Source organism: Anabas testudineus, chromosome 3 (genome assembly GCF_900324465.2).
Source record: "Anabas testudineus chromosome 3, fAnaTes1.2, whole genome shotgun sequence".
Lineage (NCBI taxonomy): Eukaryota > Metazoa > Chordata > Actinopteri > Anabantiformes > Anabantidae > Anabas > Anabas testudineus.
Genome location: NC_046612.1, coordinates 14,528,981 through 14,550,471, shown reverse-complemented (window position 1 = coordinate 14,550,471; position 21,491 = coordinate 14,528,981). Strand labels below are relative to the sequence as shown.

At 38.1% G+C, this 21,491-nt stretch overlaps 2 protein-coding genes across 5 annotated transcripts in view; one reads left to right on the top strand and one right to left on the bottom strand.

Moving 5' to 3' along the window:
- Positions 1 to 17,217, bottom strand: part of itga11a (integrin, alpha 11a) — a 52,605-nt gene extending 35,388 nt beyond the window's left edge. For 2 of the 4 annotated variants that reach the window (XM_026377480.1, XM_026377481.1), the window contains exons 1-2: positions 17,091 to 17,217; positions 15,110 to 15,175 (exon numbers count right to left, since the gene is read on the bottom strand). Coding sequence is in view for 2 of the 4 variants with exons in the window: in XM_026377478.1 (XP_026233263.1) it covers positions 2,646 to 2,718 (73 nt within the window). In the remaining 2 variants the exon portion in view is untranslated. Of the gene's footprint in view, positions 1 to 2,645; positions 2,794 to 15,109; positions 15,176 to 17,090 lie in introns of those variants that run through there. The other 2 variants (XM_026377478.1, XM_026377479.1) reach the window with 1 other exon arrangement.
- Positions 17,218 to 19,640: 2,423 nt separating this feature from the next.
- Positions 19,641 to 21,491, top strand: part of coro2ba (coronin, actin binding protein, 2Ba) — a 33,013-nt gene continuing 31,162 nt past the window's right edge. The window contains exon 1 of the mRNA XM_026378228.1: positions 19,641 to 19,855. Within this exon, the coding sequence (XP_026234013.1) occupies positions 19,841 to 19,855 (15 nt within the window). The 5' untranslated portion in view covers positions 19,641 to 19,840. The remainder of the gene's footprint in view (positions 19,856 to 21,491) is intronic.

The window sequence follows — 21,491 nt, the reverse complement described above, 5'->3', positions numbered from 1 at the left end:
CCCTTACTGTGTCTTGTGGTGCTTTCTCACTGAAAGCAAACAGACTTTTTCCCCAAGTGAGAATGTGTCTGATCCGGACTATTTCCTGCTATGTGCTTTATTTGTAAAGTCTATATGTATTTAGGAATCGTTTTTTGTTAACAAAAAGGAAGTTGGAAGATATCTTTATACAGCCACAAAGTAGGAAAGTGAGTATGAAAGTGTTTATGGTGGTTGGAGGTATGAAGAAAATAGCTGAACTCTAACATGAGAGGTTGCTGTTTATTTCTGGTATCCTATTGACGTGAAGTGTCTGTGGAGATTTTCAGTCATCTATGTCATGGTTATCCCATAGGTACTACCCAGTGGCAACTGCACTTGCTTGAGGTTTTTGAAGACATTTTGCCTCTCATACTAAATACTTCTTCAGTTCTCACTGACTAGCTGAATATCAAAGATATTTAATTGTGGAGTTATTAATTTGTTAATACACTGGTATGCACTGCTTCTAGGAAACAGTGGCATGTCTCTACTAAGGCCAGTACTGACAAAAGCTTTCATCTTCTCTCATCCAGTTGTCTTTTACATTTTAATTTAATGTTTAGTTTAGTTTTATATAGGTAACAGTTTAATAATGATGCATTTTCTTTACTTTACATTGATGAGCATATTAAGTCGGGGTGCTTTGTACTCTTGTGCCCAACACATCTGCAACATCCAATACTGGAAAGCTCAAAATACTCAATACAGTTAAAATTCTGCATATATATCTGTATATACTGACTGAAAATAACAGTAAAACATCCATGCATTATTTCTGACTTCAAATTCAACATCAGTATCGCTCCATGTTAGCCATAGCAACTGTAGGTTTTTATAATGCAATGACATTCCATTATATGCAGGCATTGCATTATACAGGCAGTCGGTTTTCTGTCCCCTAGTGGACAAAAAATTCTAATTCATCTTCAATTCAATGCAAGATTAAAAAAACTGTATTAATCCCATGCTATACCAGTCATGGGTTCCTGATCCAGTTTCAGATATATTCCCACTACCCTTTCCTACCTGGGGGAAGAGTACTGTTAAATCAAGTAATGTTAAGGTATGTACAGTACTAGAAAAGTAACATTAAAAAAGGTACGTTTTTACTTGTGTGTTAAATCAGAAGTAATGCCTATAAAAATATAAATGAAAATACAAACACAGCCTCCCACATTTCCTCTAGGAAGTAATTTACTCATATGTGGCTTACTCATTAAGTATGGAATGTCCTTAACCTGCAGGACACCTTAAGGAAAAAGTAAACCATCCTGTGGAGTTAGGGTTAGGGTTTTTTTAAATATTTGAAATTGTAATATTTTCGTTTTCAATGAACAACGGCTATTGAAGTGGGTACTCTTCTCCACAGCAGGATTATGCATATAAGCCAACATCTAAATATAAATCACCTGTAAAAAAGTGCTCTGACATCTGCTGAGGATAATGTTCAATCAGAGGAGAAGATTTTAATGATGAGGTTCCATTTCAAAGTATGTGAGAGTGTCAGATATTAGTTTCTTGGGGCAAATTATTGTTTTTATCTCATATAGACACAATATCTACATATGATTGGTCCAAATGTTCCAGCACACTAAGATGCAAAATTCTTTTAGTGTACGTGCCTGACAAAACATTTCCCAAATCAAGTCCTTCTCTGCAGTCTCAAGCTACAAGGTTACTTTCTTCAACATGAAGCATGAATCCAAATCTCAGTTCCAACAAATTCCAAAATCTAACCAAATATTTACAACAGACATTTCCTCTTGTCTACTGATTACTGATGAAATAAATCAAAGACTCCTTAACTTCTGCTAAATATTCCCAGTTTTTAAGACCTCAATGTTTCTTAACCGGTGTGATGCATTAAAACAGCAATAGTGTGAAAACATGCAAGTATTTATGGAAATGCTGGACAATGCACAGTGTGTTGAAAAAGCATGGTTACAGTTGACAGCATAACCATGAAGAGATCACTACTGTAGCACTGCATCAGCTGTTTATAGTTCTCTAATCAATTTTAAAGAGCACATACCTGTGGCAATTATGTTTTAATTTAATAATTTATGTGAAATTCTTAAAAACATACTGTATGTATACATTGTCTGCCTTATAATCACTTGCTGTCTCTGTCTTTCTTACATCCTGTCTAGATAGTGTTACTGTTATAGTGATTTCACTGGTAATTGACCACAATTTTGGCTGAGCACCAACAACTCTCAAGAAAGAAAATGCCTTCTTTCAATGAGACATGAAGCACCTCTATAAATGTGAGGAGGACAGCAAATCCTTCAGTCAAGCCAATGAACCCTGCCTTCCTGTTTTTACCATGACACCACTTCTAAATGGAGGTTTATGATGTAATTCACACAGTCAGTCATTCAAATACTCAAATATCACTGTTCCCCAAAGTATCTTGAAAATGTATCTACAGTTGGATCTACAAAATGTTGACTAACGTGGCTTGGAAAAAGTTTTGCACTTCAGCTATTTTTGTCTAATCTTTAAAGTTTCCAGTTGCTGCTGTAATGAGTCAAAGTATAACCAGTACTTAGAGTGTCATTATTATACTGTCAAGAAGCTTAGCATAACACAATAACACTCATACATAAACACCTTTCACTCACCTAACTGCTGGTTGCAGATCCAAAGCAGGAAGAACCAGTAGTACTCCATACGTTTGCCGGTGCAAGCGTGCATGTGTGAGTGAGTGAGGACTGCTGTGCTGCTATGAGTATGTGAGGCTGAGGAAAGGAGACTCAGTGGCAAGCAGAGTTAAAGATCCCACTCTGATTGACTCCAAGTCCACGCTGAAGTGTCTATATTTTGGGGAAGTAGGAGGGGAATGTAAAAGGAGGACGTCCACTCTAACACTCACTCAGGGAGGAATACTCCGTCTCACACACTTATTCAAGTTTTAACTTGGTGAATACTCTGATGGCTTTTTGGGCAAAAGATTTTGTTTTTACTTAATGGTTTCCCTTTTAAGAGAATCTGGATTTGAGTTGTTATTGTCTGAAGAAATTAAATATGTCGATTTTCATTAAAACCTTGAAATAATGTTCACCATGCTGCAAACTTTGCTTATCTAGGCAGATTTTGTGAAATCACTGACTTAAATCACTATAATTTCAAAATATATTTGGAAAGGTAAATCTAAAAAAAAACACACACACTGAGGCTCAGTATATCTGCAGCACCACCAATCCTTTAGTCATTACAAACCTAAAGCATCATCTGTCAGAGACAAGCTATGAACCACAAATGCCATCATCATGGTGTAACCACAAACTAACCAGTGCTTTCACAGTGGGACATAAATGTTGGGTTTGCATGTTACCTCATACCCTTGCAGTTGAGCCATTCAGCCCTAACTGCACAATGTATAATGAACCCGCTTACACAATAAGACATAGTTTGAGTGCATTAGCTTTCCTGAAATTCATTAGTGGTCATCTGCTAGATCTCCAATTTAAACTTAACCATTATCACATACTGTAAATGCACATTTTTATCTTCACATAAGTCTTATTTTCAATTTGCTTTGGCTATATTAGCAGTGGCTTTAGACGATGTCTAAGTAACATACATCAATACTTGCATTTGCATACAATACTGTGTGTCTACTGACATTCACAAAGTACAGCGACGAGAAAATGCAAATACACTCACAATGTGATGTATCAAACCTGACAGCAATTTTTAGTGGCTGGGATTGTGTCTGAATTGAATACCTTTGAAAAGCATGTGCAATCTGCACATATCATCTGTCTAATAATTCACTGTTGGAGCTGTTGGATGAGCTATGGGCTATGGCGTTATGGAGGCCTTCAAGGACTGTACCCTTCAAATAAGTTACTGAACCCTGAGCACTTGGCATTGAACTTTTAATTACAGCAAGTCATGTTTTAACTTTTGGTGCATCCATAGCAAAATGCCATAATTCGTCACTCTGACAAACACAATTTTGGACCATAGACGCACAATGCTCCATAGAACAAAGTCCTGTTTGGACCAGCTAGCTGTTGAGTAGGACTTCAAGAAATGCACAATTTTCAAGAATTGCACACAAAATTAGTACTCAATGATTGGAATCTCAGTAAATCAGGCCCTGTATTGTGAAAGGTATAGCACATAGTGTCATGTTTCCAGCCTCGTTGCTGCTGGTGCTTCCTCCCATGCTTTTATTTTGGTGGTTTCCTGTTTCCCTTTCCCGTTCTGGTCACATGCACTCATCTGATTGGTCACACCTGGTTTTCCCCCCACACTATAAATACCGGCCTGCTCACCTGTTTCCCCTGCCAGATAGTTTGTTCTCCCTACCTGGACACTATCCCGCATCTTGATTGGACTGTTTGTTTGGATTTTTTGGACTCTGCCTGTTCTGGACCCCGTCTCTTGCCTGACCCCCTGGTACCGTGAGTTCTGTTTATCCCCTGTCTTTCTCCCCTGCTCATGGTACCAGACCTGTCCCTGTCTACCCTGACTTCCCCCTTGCTGGACCAGCCTGACCTGACCCTGCTTCCCCTCTGGTTCAGTGAGTTTTCCCTCTGTTCGGTTTCTTCCCCTGTTGTCCCCTTCCCTGCTCTGACTGCTTGGACCGCTTTTGTGCTTCGACCTGGATTGTCCTTCTGTTGTGGATTTTGCCTGCCGGACCTTTCTCTGAACTGCCTTAGCGTGTATGACCTGGACTACCCTCGACCTCTGAGTTTGGCCATGCGGATTTATTGTTTGCACTGCCTTGTTCGTCACCATAGACTGTTCACCCACGCTGTGTTTTGGACTTTGGTTTTTGTCACGTACAGTGACTGTCATTCTACTTCTGCAATACTCTGTTTACACTGCTGGATACTCTTCACGGGTTGCTACTATTAACCATCTCCATTATCCTCCATTTTGTTCCATGTGCTCGCCGATTGTCGGCCATCTTGGTTTTCTCATCACTTCCGGTTTCAACCCAGACCACCATACTTCCTATGTCATCTCCCCCCATCTAGTAACTGCTGACTTTGCCGATTTACTGTTGATCTGCCGTTGCAAATAAAGGTTTACTACTCAGTTCTGTCCTTTGTATCTCTGGCCATGGAGTCCTTCATCCAGCTTGTGACACATAGTTCCCTTTTATACAACACAACTTAAAACTTAAAAGCTCCAATAACCTATAGTATGGCAGATAGACACCCTAGCTGGTAAACATACTGTAGTGAATAATTTATCTGCTATAGAGGCAGATATTAAATTATTTACTTTTTTTTTTTTTTTATATTAGAAACCTTGTCATATCATCAATTTATTGAAGGTAAAAACTAGTTCATAGGATCAAGTGAACTAGGAAGGTGTTGCATCCTAGATTTTTCTTACCTCCATAGAATGATATATGTGAACAGCGGAAAATAGGTCAAGCTAATAAACATAAACATTTGGTTCCAACAGACACCTTTTCTGGTCTGTGATAATAGTCCCCTTTTCCTTTCAATACAGAGCAGCCACAGATCACACAAATCAAGCAAGTGTTTGTGCTTCAATGACTTGGATAACTGAGCCTTCAGAGAAAGAAAAAAAAGAACCAAGACTTTCTTTCATTAAGGGTGCTTAAAGGCTTATTGAAGCACTGCTCCTTAGTAGATTACTGCCCCCCTGGTTCTTTTAAATCAGGAAATTAAGTCCTGCAGCACCACTCGTGTAAATATCAATAGGCAGGGTTCTTGCAATGAGTTACTGTATTAGGTGAGTGAATGCTAATCCATGGCTGGATATACTACAAATGCCTGTGTTTGATGTTAAGACATGTGCTCCATCTTAAACTGTATAAACATCAACATGTTATTGAGATTATGTTGTCCTTCTTGCTGGCATTATATTATTGTAAAGCAATAGTAAATCTACAGGGTATATTAGATTACACCAGTAATTTTCTAACAAGAAAATCCAACAAAGAAATGTTTTAAAAGGCAGCATTCCTCACCCATCAAGCTCTGTTGAAATAAAACATTCTCAAATTGGAGGGGAAACCAAGTAGTCATATGGTTTGGCAGTCATTATAACATAAAAACGTTCTCCATAAACATGAAAAGTTTCATAAGAAGAATTGTTTTGTCTAGTATTGTGGGTACAAACTCATAGCCAAGGAATCTCCCACTGTCAGCTTGTAAGACAAATGACAGATCAAAGAGAAACCTACAATTAAGATTAAGGTTGTGTTCTGAATAAGAGCTGTGTGCTAGTAGTGCAGGAATTGGGTGCTTTTCATCAGTTTTTCAAGACCAGAGGGGGGTGAAGGGCAATTTTCCTCTATGCTGCTAACCAAAATTGCCATGTAGATATTTAGCTATCTGTCAGTAGAGGAGGACCAGAGGTGAACAAAGTGGAGTGTGAAAAATCCTATTTTTTCCACCTCAACCAGACCATTTAAACCCTACAGAGTACCACTGTGAAGCACGGGATGAAATCAATACTAAACAGTGCTGCACATACATCACCTTTTCAGCCCCCCCCCCAAAGCCATACCACAACTGCAAGCAATTACCTCAATCACCCCAGGATTATCTGTTTGTGTGCGATATATGGCCGTCTCCTCAGGCTAGAACGGGAGCTCTGGCCAGACATAGGACAAATCCTCAGGGATCAAAAGTAGAGAAGCAAATAGTTAGCCCCCATCAGAGTTCAACATTGGCCTGTGCCTAGTGTTGCAAGCTAGCATCTTCCACCCATCACGATGTTGTCAATTTTGAGACCTCTGTGCCTCTGAGGTCTTGACTGGATTTTCAGCTGCTTTTGAATGCCTTCGATGTGATTCATTATTACTTAGCCTTAGGATAAGCAAGCCATGGTAAAAGTTGAATCACCATGTAAATTCCCCAAAAAAAAGTTTGTTTTAAAGATTATTTTTCAGTCAATTTGAACCTTGTTACCTGATAGAAGAGGACACAGTGAGAAAAGGGCATAACAAAATCCCCAGCTGGACTCAAACCATAGTACCAGTGTGCTCCTTTAATGTATATTTAACTGTTTTCAACTGTTTTCACAAACTTTTTCCAATTTTCATCAATGAATGCTGCATGTAAAATATAGTTTTAATAATTAAGGACACAAAATTCTTTGACAAGAAACAAAAGGCTTTTTAAAGCTTCAGTGACTGATCTTTGATAACAAGGCAGCAGGAAAAAACATCAGTTAAGCCAGAAGATATACAACCACCAGCACATTTAAAGCTTTTGAAGTTGTTACAGCCAATGCGTTAGCAAACAATGGCCTTGTTTTCCAGACAACATGGATGCCTGAAAAAATGTCAAGTTGACAACTGCTTGAAGCACGTCAAATTGACTTAACAAATCCTAACAATCCCAACAACTTATGTGTACTTAAAGAAACACCACAAAATATGATTCTCACCAACATTTAAGTAGTGATGATAAATGTCCCTTAGAGCTGAAGTCTGTACTCTCCCTAAATATAAAGTTCTTCATTCAACATTCAACTGTACATGCTGAAGCTTATTGCCCATGGAGATGTTACTTTCCACAAATCATAGCCAAGTCAGGCAGGGGTGGAATAAAACAATGAATGGTTTTTATAGCAACAGAGCATACACTCAAAGTCCTCCGAGGAGCTCTTTGAAACAGGTTGGTTGTTCCAGCAACTAGTTTTTTGGCCCTGTATCATCTGCTGTGTGGACAGCAGGGAGAGACTGCTGAACAGATCCAGTGAGGAGCCCTGCATAAAGCATTAACCTGGGAAACGTGTTGAGAGGTCATCTGCAGGAAGCTCTTGCAGAGTTCTCTGTCAGGCATTATGTGGCTGTAGAATATTTGATCCAAACAAGGCACCGTGTATTATCTCTGCAGGAAAATGACAGAAATATAGCAGATGGAAGATCTTTTAATAAATTTTAAGTTCTTGGGTCCACTAAACGTCATTGATAGTGAGTAATTTAAATTTGAACATATTTGAGAAAATGTGCTGTATAAATTTCCACTGCTATAAATGTTAAATACACTTTTTCAGACTGTAGCATGTATCATGTTAATTGTGGTTTTAAGTTTTAAAAACACAGCTCTTCTGTTTCACTAAATGCATTACATCACCTTTCAGGAATGATATGTGGTGGTCAACCAATGCCGAAGCAAAAGAAATGGATGAGAAGAATTTGAGTGACAGAATGCAAGCCAGGGGGAATTCAGTGGTTTTTCAGCTGCCATGCAAAAATCCTGTTACTTTACAGAATGCAGATTATGTTTTTTAAATCTCGTTTGGGAATTGCAGTGCATTTTGGAGCACTTCTTGCTGTTACTGCAAACATATGGCTTAAAAAGACGTTGTAGAAAAAAGATGTCTATATTCCACCTATAGGCAAGACTATACTGCGATGAGTACATAAACAACTGTCTGTATACAGTAATTATGTGAGAGTTAAGCTAAAACAGTCTTTGCTTGTGTCGTTCTGTATTTGCTCTGTGGATGTTTTCAAAAGATGGCACTCAGCGTAAACAGCCTATCACAGATGTAAACTCAACCTGAGATCTATGGTTTTAAGCTTCAAGCACTGTCTACCAACACAGCTGAAGTGGAAATACAACATCCCATACAGTATATAATTATGTGCAAGTTACTGTTGTATCTTTGGCAGAGATATATGCTGAGTTTTTCTTATTTTGGGGGTAAATAAGCAGAGCTGGCAGAAAAACAGGCAGCCAACCAACTGTTATGCAATTCCACGATTCATTTTCTTTGCCTAATGTTTTCTTGCAGTGTTTTAGAGATATAAAACATATCTCAAGATGCATTAAATACTTCTTCAAATACCTCTTGTCACAAACGTCAAGACCTACATTTAGTCATCATTAGCAGATAAGCATTTCAGTTAACAGTAATTTCACATATTGGTCACAAAAATATACACAATACAATAATAAAAGTGCCTGTCAAATCAAACATAACATAAAGAATCAACTTCCTTCCTGCAGCTTTACATAGTTTATATCCTAGTTTGGATATTTCTGTGCTGCACTCACATTTACAGCTACATCGTTTTCTCAGGAGTCAGCAGTAATAAATGTTCTGAGTCAAACCATAAGAAAATGTATTATAAAACACCCACTCAAAATTGAATTACAAAAATTAACAAGTGTACAAAATTAGGTTTTAATATCATGATAAAATAAGCAATGCTCTGAAACACTGGGGGCCTGACCTGCAGGGGGCAGAGCAGGTACTTAACGTCGTCTCGTGGTTTTTTTCATATTCATAAAACTCGCCAACACGCTGTCTTCTAAAGTCATTTATTCAATGATCTGGCTGTGACCTCTGCCATCAAAAAATGTCCACAGTCCTCATTGTCCTGCTGTTATTCCAGGCATGCCTGAGCTCTCTGCCACCTGTCGACTCACATATAGACTCGACTTTTCTGCTGAGCTGTGACGTTTAGAAATGATGGTAAATGATGTTCTACAACACTAAATATTGTATTAACAATATTGGATTGTTTTTCAAATACCTACTTTACTTATCTTAATACACAGGGTATCTGACATGACATACTGCTAAAAAGCTGCTTTCCAAGATTGGAGTTTTAGTCTCATTGAGATTTTTACACTTGTAAAATGCAATGTACAAATCTTAATAGGATTTTGAATTGGATTTTTTGCATATTCTGGGCATACGTCAGTTCAGTGATTTAAGTGCGTCATCAAGATTCCTTTCTGCCCCACCCCCTCTACATTTGTATTTAACATGCTTATTATTTTTTAGAAATAAATAATTGGTTTTACTATACCAAGACTCTAATGTAATGAGATTTGGCCACTGTGATGATCCAACTGAGTTTGAGGGGAAAATCATCACAAGAATCATAAACATAGAGTTTCAAGGAATATTTTTACACCAGTATTCAACTTATCTAAGCACACTGTTCAGATCTGTTTTATAAAATCAATTTCCCATATAGAAAGACAATAATTTAACAACTGATACAATCTCAGTAGCAGTTAAATGCTTATAGAAAATGCAAAAATATAAAGAGCTACATACAGAGATTGAGCGAAGTAAATGTTTCTGTCTAAGCGTGAGTCATTATAACTTTTCCAGATCTCTGGCAGGATATCGTGCAGGTTGAGTTGTGCCAGTAGCAATAGTGGTAAATAGACTAATGTGGAAAATACAGCCACACGCCACAAGATGGACGGCAATGGAACGCCGCAAAGCTCACACATCCAGATTCAGGGCAAAGACATGTTTCTCAACACCCAGCTTAAACACAAAGCCTTGCTGCCCATATGAAATTACTTCCATGGACGCAGTAATGTGCTATATGTCAGTAAGGATTTTTTTCCAGTCTGCTTCCTATTAACAGATAAAATATATTCCTGGGGAGAAGATGGTGTTCAACGTATAAAATATGATCAGCTCTTACACAGGTCACATTTGGTAGGTGTGTCACTTTCCAGGACATATGCACAAATGAAATACAATAAAAAAGATAAGTCACTCATCACACTCCTATATCCAATCAAATAACTCATAAGTACTCATACAGAGAATTAAGTCATACCATTGTATAGTCTAACACACTTTTGCGTCCATCATGTCTTTATCATGGGGGAACACATACTCCTGTTTCAGACAGATGGAAAAACTGTACTTTGCTTTTTTCACCTCTTGGATCTCAATGGAAAACCAAACTGTCTACAATTTTCTGCTTGTAATTATTAGGTTTCACGAAGCCTATATGCAATTATCTGTTGCAGGTTGACCACTCAAACACTAAGTTAAGTCCTTCTCACAGACCTTTTAAACACAATCCTTATGTCAACACATCAATGTATAATGCAACACTACTTGTGGTGTGGTGTTCCCAAAGGGAAAGTCTATGTGTAATGGCATTTTCTGTTGTTTTACACCCTGGCAGTCAATGATCCCGGAGAGTTTAAATCTTCAGTTTATTTTGTACCAACTTTGGCAGTTAATTTGTTCATAAGGAGACAGACTCAGTTTCATAACTATGTTTGTAAGAACTACTGATTTTGGCAGGAGGTGTCTGCCCTAAATGAGTACTAATCTATGTTTTGTGTTTAAAACCTTTTGCCAAGATTAGAGTGTGAGGCCTGTCATGGATCACAACTTGTATTAGTTGTTTCTGTTGAGATTTTTAAAACACAATGAAATTGTGATTGATTAAGCATAAATTAAACTGTCCCCCTGAAAAGACAGAAACAAAAGTACAATTCCATCACTGCAGTGCAGCTTCTCAGTAGCAAACACATCAGACTTTAGCTGTACTGGGAATTCTGTGTTTCCCAGTGAAATTGTGAAATAAGTGAACAATAGTATTGTTGTCTCTGGCCACCACATGTTCCAGAGAACAAACTTAATTTACAAAGAATCAGCTATTAAAACATTACATGTGTGCAAAGCCTTGTCAGAATCAAGTGCAGCCAATACACCAATGACATTTGAACTAAAGTATTATATAAAAAATAAAGAAAGAAATATGCTAAATTTAGATTTTAGTTTCTCAGTGACTTAATAAAATGCACTTGAGCACTGGCTGGACCTCTCAAGATTTAGTGAGCTCCATATACACACTACAGCTTAAACACACACCACAGCCTTATCAATTATACCAGACATACAAAATTTAACACACTGTACAGTATAATGGACATCATATATACTACAATTGGTCTAAAGGCAATGCACAGCTTTTTTGCAAAAAAAAAAAATAAATAAATATATATATACATACATATATATATATATATATATATATATATATATATATATATATATATATATATATATATATATATATATATATATATATATAGCTGGCTGGTGTCACATTTTGACTCTACTGAACTGCTGGCATCCAGGAATTAACTGTTTAGCTGGAAATACCAACTCAATCTTTTAAACTTTTCAACAACCCCTACTGCCCTGTGATTTACTGTAGGAAGATGGCACAGTTCCAAGAGCAGGTTTGAGAGCTGCACAGGGTCCTACATGCTGAGCGTCTTCCCTCTGCTAGGCATGCTCAGCATGTAGGACCCCTGTGCAGCTCTAGGTAGACAAGTCAAGAGTTGGAACCCCCTGCTAAGTTACACAGTTTATGGGCACTGAGTTCATTATGCTCATGTAGACTTCAGCTTCATACAGTGCTCTTTCTGCTTTTCTAGCACAAGAACATCACTTTTCCCATCATTTACACTCTATCAGCCTCTATGATGTTTGATCACATAAACAGGATGGCAAACACAGATTTAGACTATTAAATTATTGCTTTTGGTCTTGAAGCCAAACAAATCTCTTACCTAATTAGAGCAGCTGTATTCTCTCCTGCAGCTTCAAGTAAATATTCCTAACACCAGCTGTTTCCACACAGATGTGATGAGCATACAAACTATTAGCTGCTACATAACAAAGCATCAGAGAGGGACATCTACACTCTCAAAGGGCAAAGCTGATAACAGATGGACATTTTAGGAACAATGATAAATCACACTAATTTAACTAACTTATATAAAAGAGGCCTCATTGATTTTGATGAAACTCCAACTTGGAAGCTTTTACCTTAATTTCTTCTCAACCTAAACCAGGTCTAGCAACTACAGTATTTATGTAAGTCACCAGCTCACAGAATCCCAAATTCTGAAAAAGCATAATAATAATCAACAACAGACTTCACTATCTGGAGCAATGTTTTGTGTAATATGACTGATATTCTTGAGTCATCACTAGAGTTTTTAATAGAATGCCTTTGTTGTACATCTGAATGTCCTTATATCATAATAAATCAGCAAATGGCTGGACTGAATAGCACTATGTCACTTGTTCCATGTGGTATAAATATGCCACTGGTTACAGTCGGCTGGCACTAATCAGACTTCACACGCGTTCCAGAGTCGATTACCAGCTCAATCAAACACAATCAGGAGGAAAGTTGGAAGGCAGTCAATCCCTAGCAGTTAGGATTCAAGCCGCTCACTATCTCATGTAAACAATTCAACAACAAACATGAAGGAGACAAAGAGCAGACACACATTTACCCAAATTATAACAAATCCCCCAGTTGTTAACGATCACAGAGACATTCTATTCCTCAACTACCTAGAAGTAGTTTTCATTGTGCCAGATATTAGAAGACTGAATTTTCACTGGAAAATCTTTAGCTTTCAAGTAACTGACCCTACTATTGACCTCTAAGTAAAGGCAAACATCATTCAGGCATTTTTGTTTTTACATTTGGCAGTACACTGGAAGGGTGCAGACTTCTGCAGAAGGCTCAATAGCATTCCACTGCTTGATAAGCCATCCCCTGTTAGTGCTAAGTCTGGGAGTAAAAACTTCAGGCTGTACAACAAGCTGTGTAAGCAACAAGAGGAGCTGCTCCAAAAGAAGAAAGGCCATTGGACTTAGTGCTGGACTAGAAACTGGCCGGTCTGTCCCTGCTGCTTTTGAGATAAAAAGACCACACAACCACATCCATGCCACTGTTTTTGTTGAACTGTTATCGCAACAGAGGACTGAAGCAAATAATTCACGATTGTAGATTTAAACAAAAATACAAAAGAAAAACATGTTTTGTGCTGAATTTAGGAGGTTTTAAATAGGACTGACTCTCTGAATAAAGTTATTTAATTACTGACACCACATTCACTTGAAAATCAATTTATGAATCCTGCGAAATAATTATACAGAAGGGCAGTGTTGAATGTCATCACATTAAGATTTGTTCAAAATGTGAATTATCTTTGAAATATGTAAACCTACATTTTTTTTTTGTCCTGCTTACTGACTTTTATACCAGCCACATATATAGCTGTTAGTTGCTGTGAAGAGAAGATAAGGGAGTAGGGCAGCAGTTTTTATTTTCTGTCCAAACTAAAACCATATAATGGAAAATCATTTGTACCTTGGTGAAGCGTATGGCATGAAAGTTATCTCTTTCTACTGGCGGTACTTTATTTGAGTTTCTTTTTTTTTCATTTTTTTTGTTATTTAAAGACTACGGCATTGCAAAGATCAGCTTAACTGCTACCACATGTAAGGGCCTTTGTACTATCATTGACTTTATGTGAGTTTGTTGTTTTCCAGACTCGGTGCCTAGTGAACGTGAATGAGAGAGGAAAAGAAACAGATACCCAGTGACAACTAAAGAAGAGAAATAGAAAAAAGTATATGTGTGTCTCCTTACTCAGTCTGGGTGATCTTGCAGAGTGAGAAAAACTAAACCCCATGGTAAATTATTGATATAAATTGAAAAAAAAACCATTTCAGACCATGTCACTTTAACCACAAAATGAAATAATGTTTAATGATTTTTTTCTTCTTCAAATTTTATTATTAAAAGCAAAATCTGAAATCTGTCATTTACTGAAATGGGTTCTGATGACATCTGGGAGCCTTTTTCCCCATTAGAGGATTCTGTAAATCCACCCCAGTGACCAGCAGGTAAAAAAAACAGAAAGCAAAAGACAGGCTCTGGGGGGCGGGGGGACATAGCTGGAGAGGAGACTTGGATGCATTAAATATGTGTGGAAAATGGCTTAAAGAGAAGGCGAGACTGGAGCAGTATGGTTGTACATTGAGTGAGTGACCTGTTGGACTGTCTATTCAAGGTTAAGCTACATATCACCTGCACAAAAAGTCACAACTTTTGAAGAAACCGCTGATTAGACTGATTGATTAGAACCTCAATCATTCTCACTCCCACTTGCTCTTGTACTTCCTATTTCTGTCAACCTCTATCAGTTACTTTGCTTGCTTCCATTTCGTTGTGTTCCTACTCAAACCATCCCCCTTCTTCTTCTACTTCTTCACTGTACTTCAGAGATAGGAAGTGGTTTGTGTGCAGACTGTGGCTGGCTGGAACACTGTGCCGTGCAATAGGGAAGACGAAATTCGAGCGCCTGTGCATTAAATGTTCCACTAGAGCAACAATTTCTCTGGGCAAGCGTTAAACGATCGGGTGGAGGGGGGATGGGGGGTGGGGTGTGGGGGGCTTTTTCCACAAATAAGGACTTTGCCAGTGTGGTGGTTAAATTCGTTTTGGTGCATGTCACATACTGTAGATCTGGATTAAAATCAGACCACATACCTTAGTTGTATATCATTGTCTTAGTTCTTCTCCATCCTCCCTATCCGTCTCTCTCCCGCTGACGAGCTAAGAAAACCGAACAAAGAAAAAAGAAATTCAGCAGTTACACAGAAAAGAGTATAATTTATACGTAGCATATGGGAAACACAATGCCACCTTTAATCCAGGACGTATTTTGTTTATATTTTGAATTAATTAAAAAGCAGACAATCGGTTATGGAGATTTTGTGCTGTGGATTTGTTGCAATGTCAATTACTACTTTAAACATTGACCCATTAAGGCAGTTGAGTGTAGACTTGCTTATATAGCACAGTCTAAGTATGCATATCCCCTCATTAATAATTTGTTAAATTATGTTTGTAATTACTGGTTGTAACACGTTTTTTGTCTTGGTTTATGGCGTTTAAGAAAGGACATTTGCAGCCACTGAGGTCAACCAAAGCATTAGCCACAGGACGATGTTACGGCTCGGTTTGTGAGAATGCTGGATGGCATTCTTCAATCCCATATGTCATCTTCACCTCAAGCATGAAATTATTTTTACATTGCAGTTTTTAAGTTGTCTATGCAAGCAGCCTTTAGTCTGCCAGATTAGTCATCCCACTAACTGTTATTACACTGTGGTTTCTCAATGGTGAGCCAAAAGAGGGGCCTTAACACAGGAGTCTCTAGGTGAGCTTTCTGATTTTCTTTAGTGGTTTACAGATCATTGCCAGTTTTCAGTGAGAGGAATTCGGCCTGAGTCAGTGGTAGAGTGATTGGTTATATCAGATTCATCTGTTTGGTCTTTTGTAACAGTCATCATCTAGGCGGATGGATTAAATAATGCCTTCAGACCACTGTCTCAGACACGTTCGACAGAGAATGACTCATGAGAGATTTCAAGGAGAATTAATGGGCATCAACTGATTAATAGAACAATGAAGGAAATCCAAGTACAAATATATCAGAAAAAGTGAGGCCTGCAAGATCAGGTTTTTAAGAAGTCAAACTCCAGATCTTATTGGTGTCAATTTTTAACTGAAGTACTGTAATTACAGGCTTTATCAGCTTTAGAGGAGTCATAGACTGATCTATAACAGCCTGTATATTAGTAGGTGAAAATGTAAAAGAAAAGAAAAACTCAAGCATTGAGAAAAAGCATGACAGATCAGTTTTACCATTTTGCAGAAACACTTGATCTCTGGGACAGCCTATAAATGAATCTTTACCCACATTTTCCTACACATACAAGCTCCGTGCTGTGGGGGGGTGGATATGAAGTGGGTGGAACAAAAGTAGCCAAATACAAGTAGCCAGCAAAATGGAAAGAACAGCATGAACAGCACAAACAGAGATACACTAAGACGGGATTTTTTTTTCAGGGAGCAAAAGGCTGAAGGGAAGACTGAAGAGGAATAGTTTGACGGCATCTGGTGGCTGGATAACGAATGGCAGGAGACAAACAGAAAGAAATACATCAGAAATTTGAAAATGGAAAAAAACATAAACTGTCATTAAAACATGAAAATAAATATTAATTCATCAATATTAATTAACCCTAACCCTAACCCAGCTTGCAAATGTTTTATAGCCAGCTGAGAGTCTTTCCACACTTGATTTAGACATTTTAAACAATTTTTCCTGCAGATTAATTCAACTTCTGAGATATTACTAAGTCTTAAATCGTGCTTCATATCCACACATAGATTTCAATTATGTTTTTTCAATGGTTCGTTTTTTAACAATATCAATATTATTGTGTCTAAATAAAACTGAGTCTGTGCAGGAAGCGTTATATTTACTCCTTTTTACTTCATTATGTAACATCTACCTATCTATATGTAACCTGTTACCAGACAATAAATACTAGTAGGTTGATAGTAATGTGTGATAAGAGACACACTTTTCCACTGATGGCTAAAGTTAGCTAGCTAGCTAACTATCTAGTCACAGTTAAGACAAATGACAAACCTTTGCAGGTTGGAGCACAACACTTACCTGGTTTTAAATATATTCCTATTTCATATAAAAACTCCCATATCAGCATCAAACAAACAAACAAACACAACATACTGCAGCAACATAACAGACTCGTTGCTTTTTCTCACCGCTCATTACGACTTGTGTCACTTCCGGTCGCCATGAAGTTGTAACCATGGGAACGGTCAAAGAGCGTAAGAAACAAAATAAGAGTTGTAGAGAAAGTGTCTTTTAAAGTGTTGTAAATATTATCTGTCACGTACAGGTGTGTTATATTGGTATTTTTCTGTTTGTATATCAGGAAGAGTAGCTAGATGTACAGCTATCTGTCTGTGTGATACCATGATGCTGTCAGTTGTGTCCACAAGCTAACATTAGCTGTTACATGCTATCGTTAACCCCATGGGTAAGATATGAGTTGACTTTATTGCTGTTGTTTATTTCGGTTATTAGTCTTTCAGAAGACAAAAATAGTTTCATAAAGCGTATGTTTCTTCGTCACGTTGGACAGAAATTCACACTGGCCATTTACTGACTGCTGAATAATATGAACTCGACTTTTATGGTTGCTCTCAAAATATATATACTTTTTGAAATTCTTTCTTGTTTTTCATTTGTTAGGTTATAGTCATGATTATAAATATTTTGTCTTGAAAGAAATAAAGACGTTTTAAATACACCGGTAATGACAGCAATAATAACTCGGACGTAGTATTAGGGTTTCACCACAAGAGGGCAGCAAACAGCTAAATATGAACTACAGGTGTAAAACAAACAGCTAAACCAGACAGTGACCACTGTTTATTATACTGTTTAACAAAATCAATGCTGCTTCATTCACTTTCAAATTTGGAAAATTGTTTCTTCCTCCCTCCTTGATTTTCTTTGAATAGGAGCATTTAGACATGTTGGAATATATGAGACATTGCAGATCCTGCAGGTCTGCAAGTTCCCACATTTGCCACCTCCGCCCAGTAGATGATGTCTCTTCCTGGTGTAAATTGGAAATTGATTTCTAGCAGGACTATGGCACAACATGTAAGTTTCACACTAAATCATACTGGTGCATGTGACAGAAATGACTCACTAGCATTACTAATACCACGCCTCTTGTAAACTTGGAGTTTCTTTAAGAGTTTGGTACTACCTATAATACTATTTAACATTTTATCAGTAATAAAGCATTCTTTTTAACAGACAACAAAGGTACATCTTACCACAACTTATGTGGCAGTTTAGTTTTATTCTAGAGGTTTTCATATATAGATGTTGAAGTCACCCACCCATAACATGAATTGACACAGGAAGTACTATTGTTCAAGGCAGGAAATGCTAAGAGTGAGACCTCCTAAAGCCTGAGATTGAGGAGCCAAGCTGCTACTGAAAAACAATATGGTTGGGTACCACAGTAAGACAAAAAAAAAAAAAAAACAGAACAAATACATAGTGGCCTGTCTACAAAGGACAGTTTCTGTCATGTTATTCAGTCCATTTTCTGACTTTGTCTCTTTTGGTGAGCTTTTGGATGTACAGACACTTAACAGCGCACACAAGAGTGCGTACATGTAGATGCTCAGAACAAAGTGAGTGTTGTGGTGTACAGCTACTAGAGAAGAGTCTCGCACAGCTATCTAAGCCATGGTAACTGAGTTGGAATCTTGGCCTGTTTCTAGCATCCCTCTATTTAGACAATTACTATGACAGAGATGTGTTACTCTGAAAGTGTGGGTGGTTGTCTTTGTGCTACTAGATTTGTGTCCTTGCAAGAACACATAAGACAAGTTGTCCAGAATGAAGACATCACATTAAGGAAGTAATTCAATGTGTTGCACTCAGATACAACCGTGGAATAATGATATGTGTAAATCTAAAGCTTTAATAACTAATTTTGTTAGTTTCTAATTTGTTTCTGTAATGAATCACTGATTTTACACTACAATCATTTTATAGTTACTATTTGTTTCTCCTGAAATTTGATAACGTATATGGGGAATATGGGGTGAGGCTAAAGGATACATGTTGGCATTGGATGAAGGTTAAAGGTTTTAAACTTTTATTTTTAGAATATGTATATTGTTATGTATATATGAATGTGTCTAAGTCTCTCTACTGTCTCACATGTACAAATACCTCTATTCACTGTTCCAGACTCCACCTGTTACTAAAAGTAAAAATGTTCTTGTCTTCTCCTATCAGTGCTTGTGTCACTCAATCATATTGTGAGTCAGAAAAAACGTTTATTCACACCGGATGATGTGCAGCTAGCTACACGCCTGAGTAGCAGACTGCGACACAGCATCCAACTCCCTCCCTCTTTCTCTCTGTTCTGCAGTCTTCTCCACTCCTGTCCCAAGCAGCACTGCTCCCACCCCCTTCTGCAGCCCTTCCTGACTGCTCATCAATAAGCTGTATTAGCCCATCACTGAGACCAGGGCATTATCAGTGTGTGTCTTTGCGTGTGTGCAGCTGGTGAGGGAGGAGGGAGGGGTGTATCCTAGCGAGGAGCTTTTCCCTGTTGTAGTAACCGACTGCATGCTGACTGCCAGCCATTACTTCACTGCAGCAGCAATCAGCCCCTCCGTACTTAGTGAGCGAGACACACTAACCTGTCTGTCCCCTCCTCTTCTCTCTCTCCCTCTCTCTCTCTCTCCTTCTCTCTGCATATTCAGCAGAGCTGCCCTCCTCTCCCCCTCATCACTGTGCCACTCCTGCGGCGTTGCTTTCTGCTTGAAGGGGACACTGGACTGCTCCTCACCCACTGATTCTGCATGACTGTCACAAAGGTAAGACTGCCTTAGATGGGGAACAACTTTCATGATGTCACCAGTGATTTGGACTTGGGTTACACTGGACTGTGAAGGTTATCTAAGGTGTTTTTCATGTGTGTGTTTATGCCTGTGGAGGAGTGAAGATGAGTTTTTGAGTAGTGTTGGAGTTGCTGGGTAGAGACAGGTTGTTAGGATGCTGCTGCCTGAGGATGTGTGTTAGCCGTGTGCTCGTGTGACTGTGCTCCAATTAGAAAGTAGTACAGGTTCAAATAAAAACTAAACTCAAAGTCTGTGATTATATTTTTTTAATCTGTCATGTTTTACAAGCTGGCAACAATTTAATATAGTACATACTGCAGGATACGTTATTCTTTTATTGTTCAGGAGCTAAAAGAGAGAGAGACTTTATATTCAGACAAGAACAGTAAATATTCGACCTGGCATTTGATAACTAATTGGTGTGTTTTAAGTGCTGTAATTTTGTGTGATACTTCCTTTTAAAAGCAGTAATCATATTCTTTGTGCAGTATAGTTGATGTTGGGATGTACTGGGGTGATCATGTCTGGCAGGTTTGGTTAGAAAAGATGTTTTGTTCATTTTTATCAAAAAATAAAAGATTGTAGAAGCTGAGACTCACTGATTGTGTGTTGTGTTTGCTGGAAGCTGCGGGGAGTAAAGTGTATTCCCTAAAGCCTTGTTAGTGATTGATAGTACCAATTAAGAGAAAGTGTAAAAACTACCATTAATAACATCAAGTATTATATTGCAGCGTCACTGTGCTTTAGTCATGTCATGCTTTCTCACTGATGTTCCCACAGACAACTAGATTTTATAATTGGGATTTGTCTTCCTGGTTAATGTTTGGCTTAAGTTAGAGTACGTGTTATGTTAGGCAGATACATTTGGTTAAGATTGTAGTAAATTGTCTGGAAATAGATACTGTATACAGTACAGTAAGTTAACACAGTGTCAGTGACAACAGCACATGTGTTTGTTTTTGTGTGTGTGTGCGTCTCATGCCTAGATGAATGTTTCACCCAAGTGTGCATTGGTGTTGACAGTCTGTGCTGCAGAAGCCAGTTGAATCCTCTTAATAAATTAACACAGAGAGACAGACAGACAGACAGAGAGGGAGAGAGAGAGAAAATTAGCACACCTACTCCCATGTAGAGAATTACACTGGATTAAAATAGATGACCTACTGTGGACACTGGACAATGGCCTCTTTACTCCCTTATGGTCACACACCTGCAAGTTCCACACAAAATCTCTGTTAGCAGATAATGGTGTAATTTAAGTTTCTGGTCTGAACGCTCTAATTCAAAACCACACAAATTCACAGACAATTCCCCTCAAAGTACAATTTTCCTGCTTTTGTGTGAGAGACATTGTGTGGGAGGTTTGTGCTGCTGTGTAGGTGGACATTCTCCACTATGAGAACTGAAAGAGGAAAAGGTCAGGTGTTCATGCATTGGCACTGGTCCAAAACCTAAATCTGATGGTAGACAAGGCCACAGGCATTGAAGAGAATTTTAATGAATATACCTATGTTTGTTTTTTATGGATTTTGATTTCTACCTGCAATTATGAAAATGAAGTGAGGGGGAAGGAGTGAAGAAAAAGGACAAAAATGTGCCTTGACATCTCTGT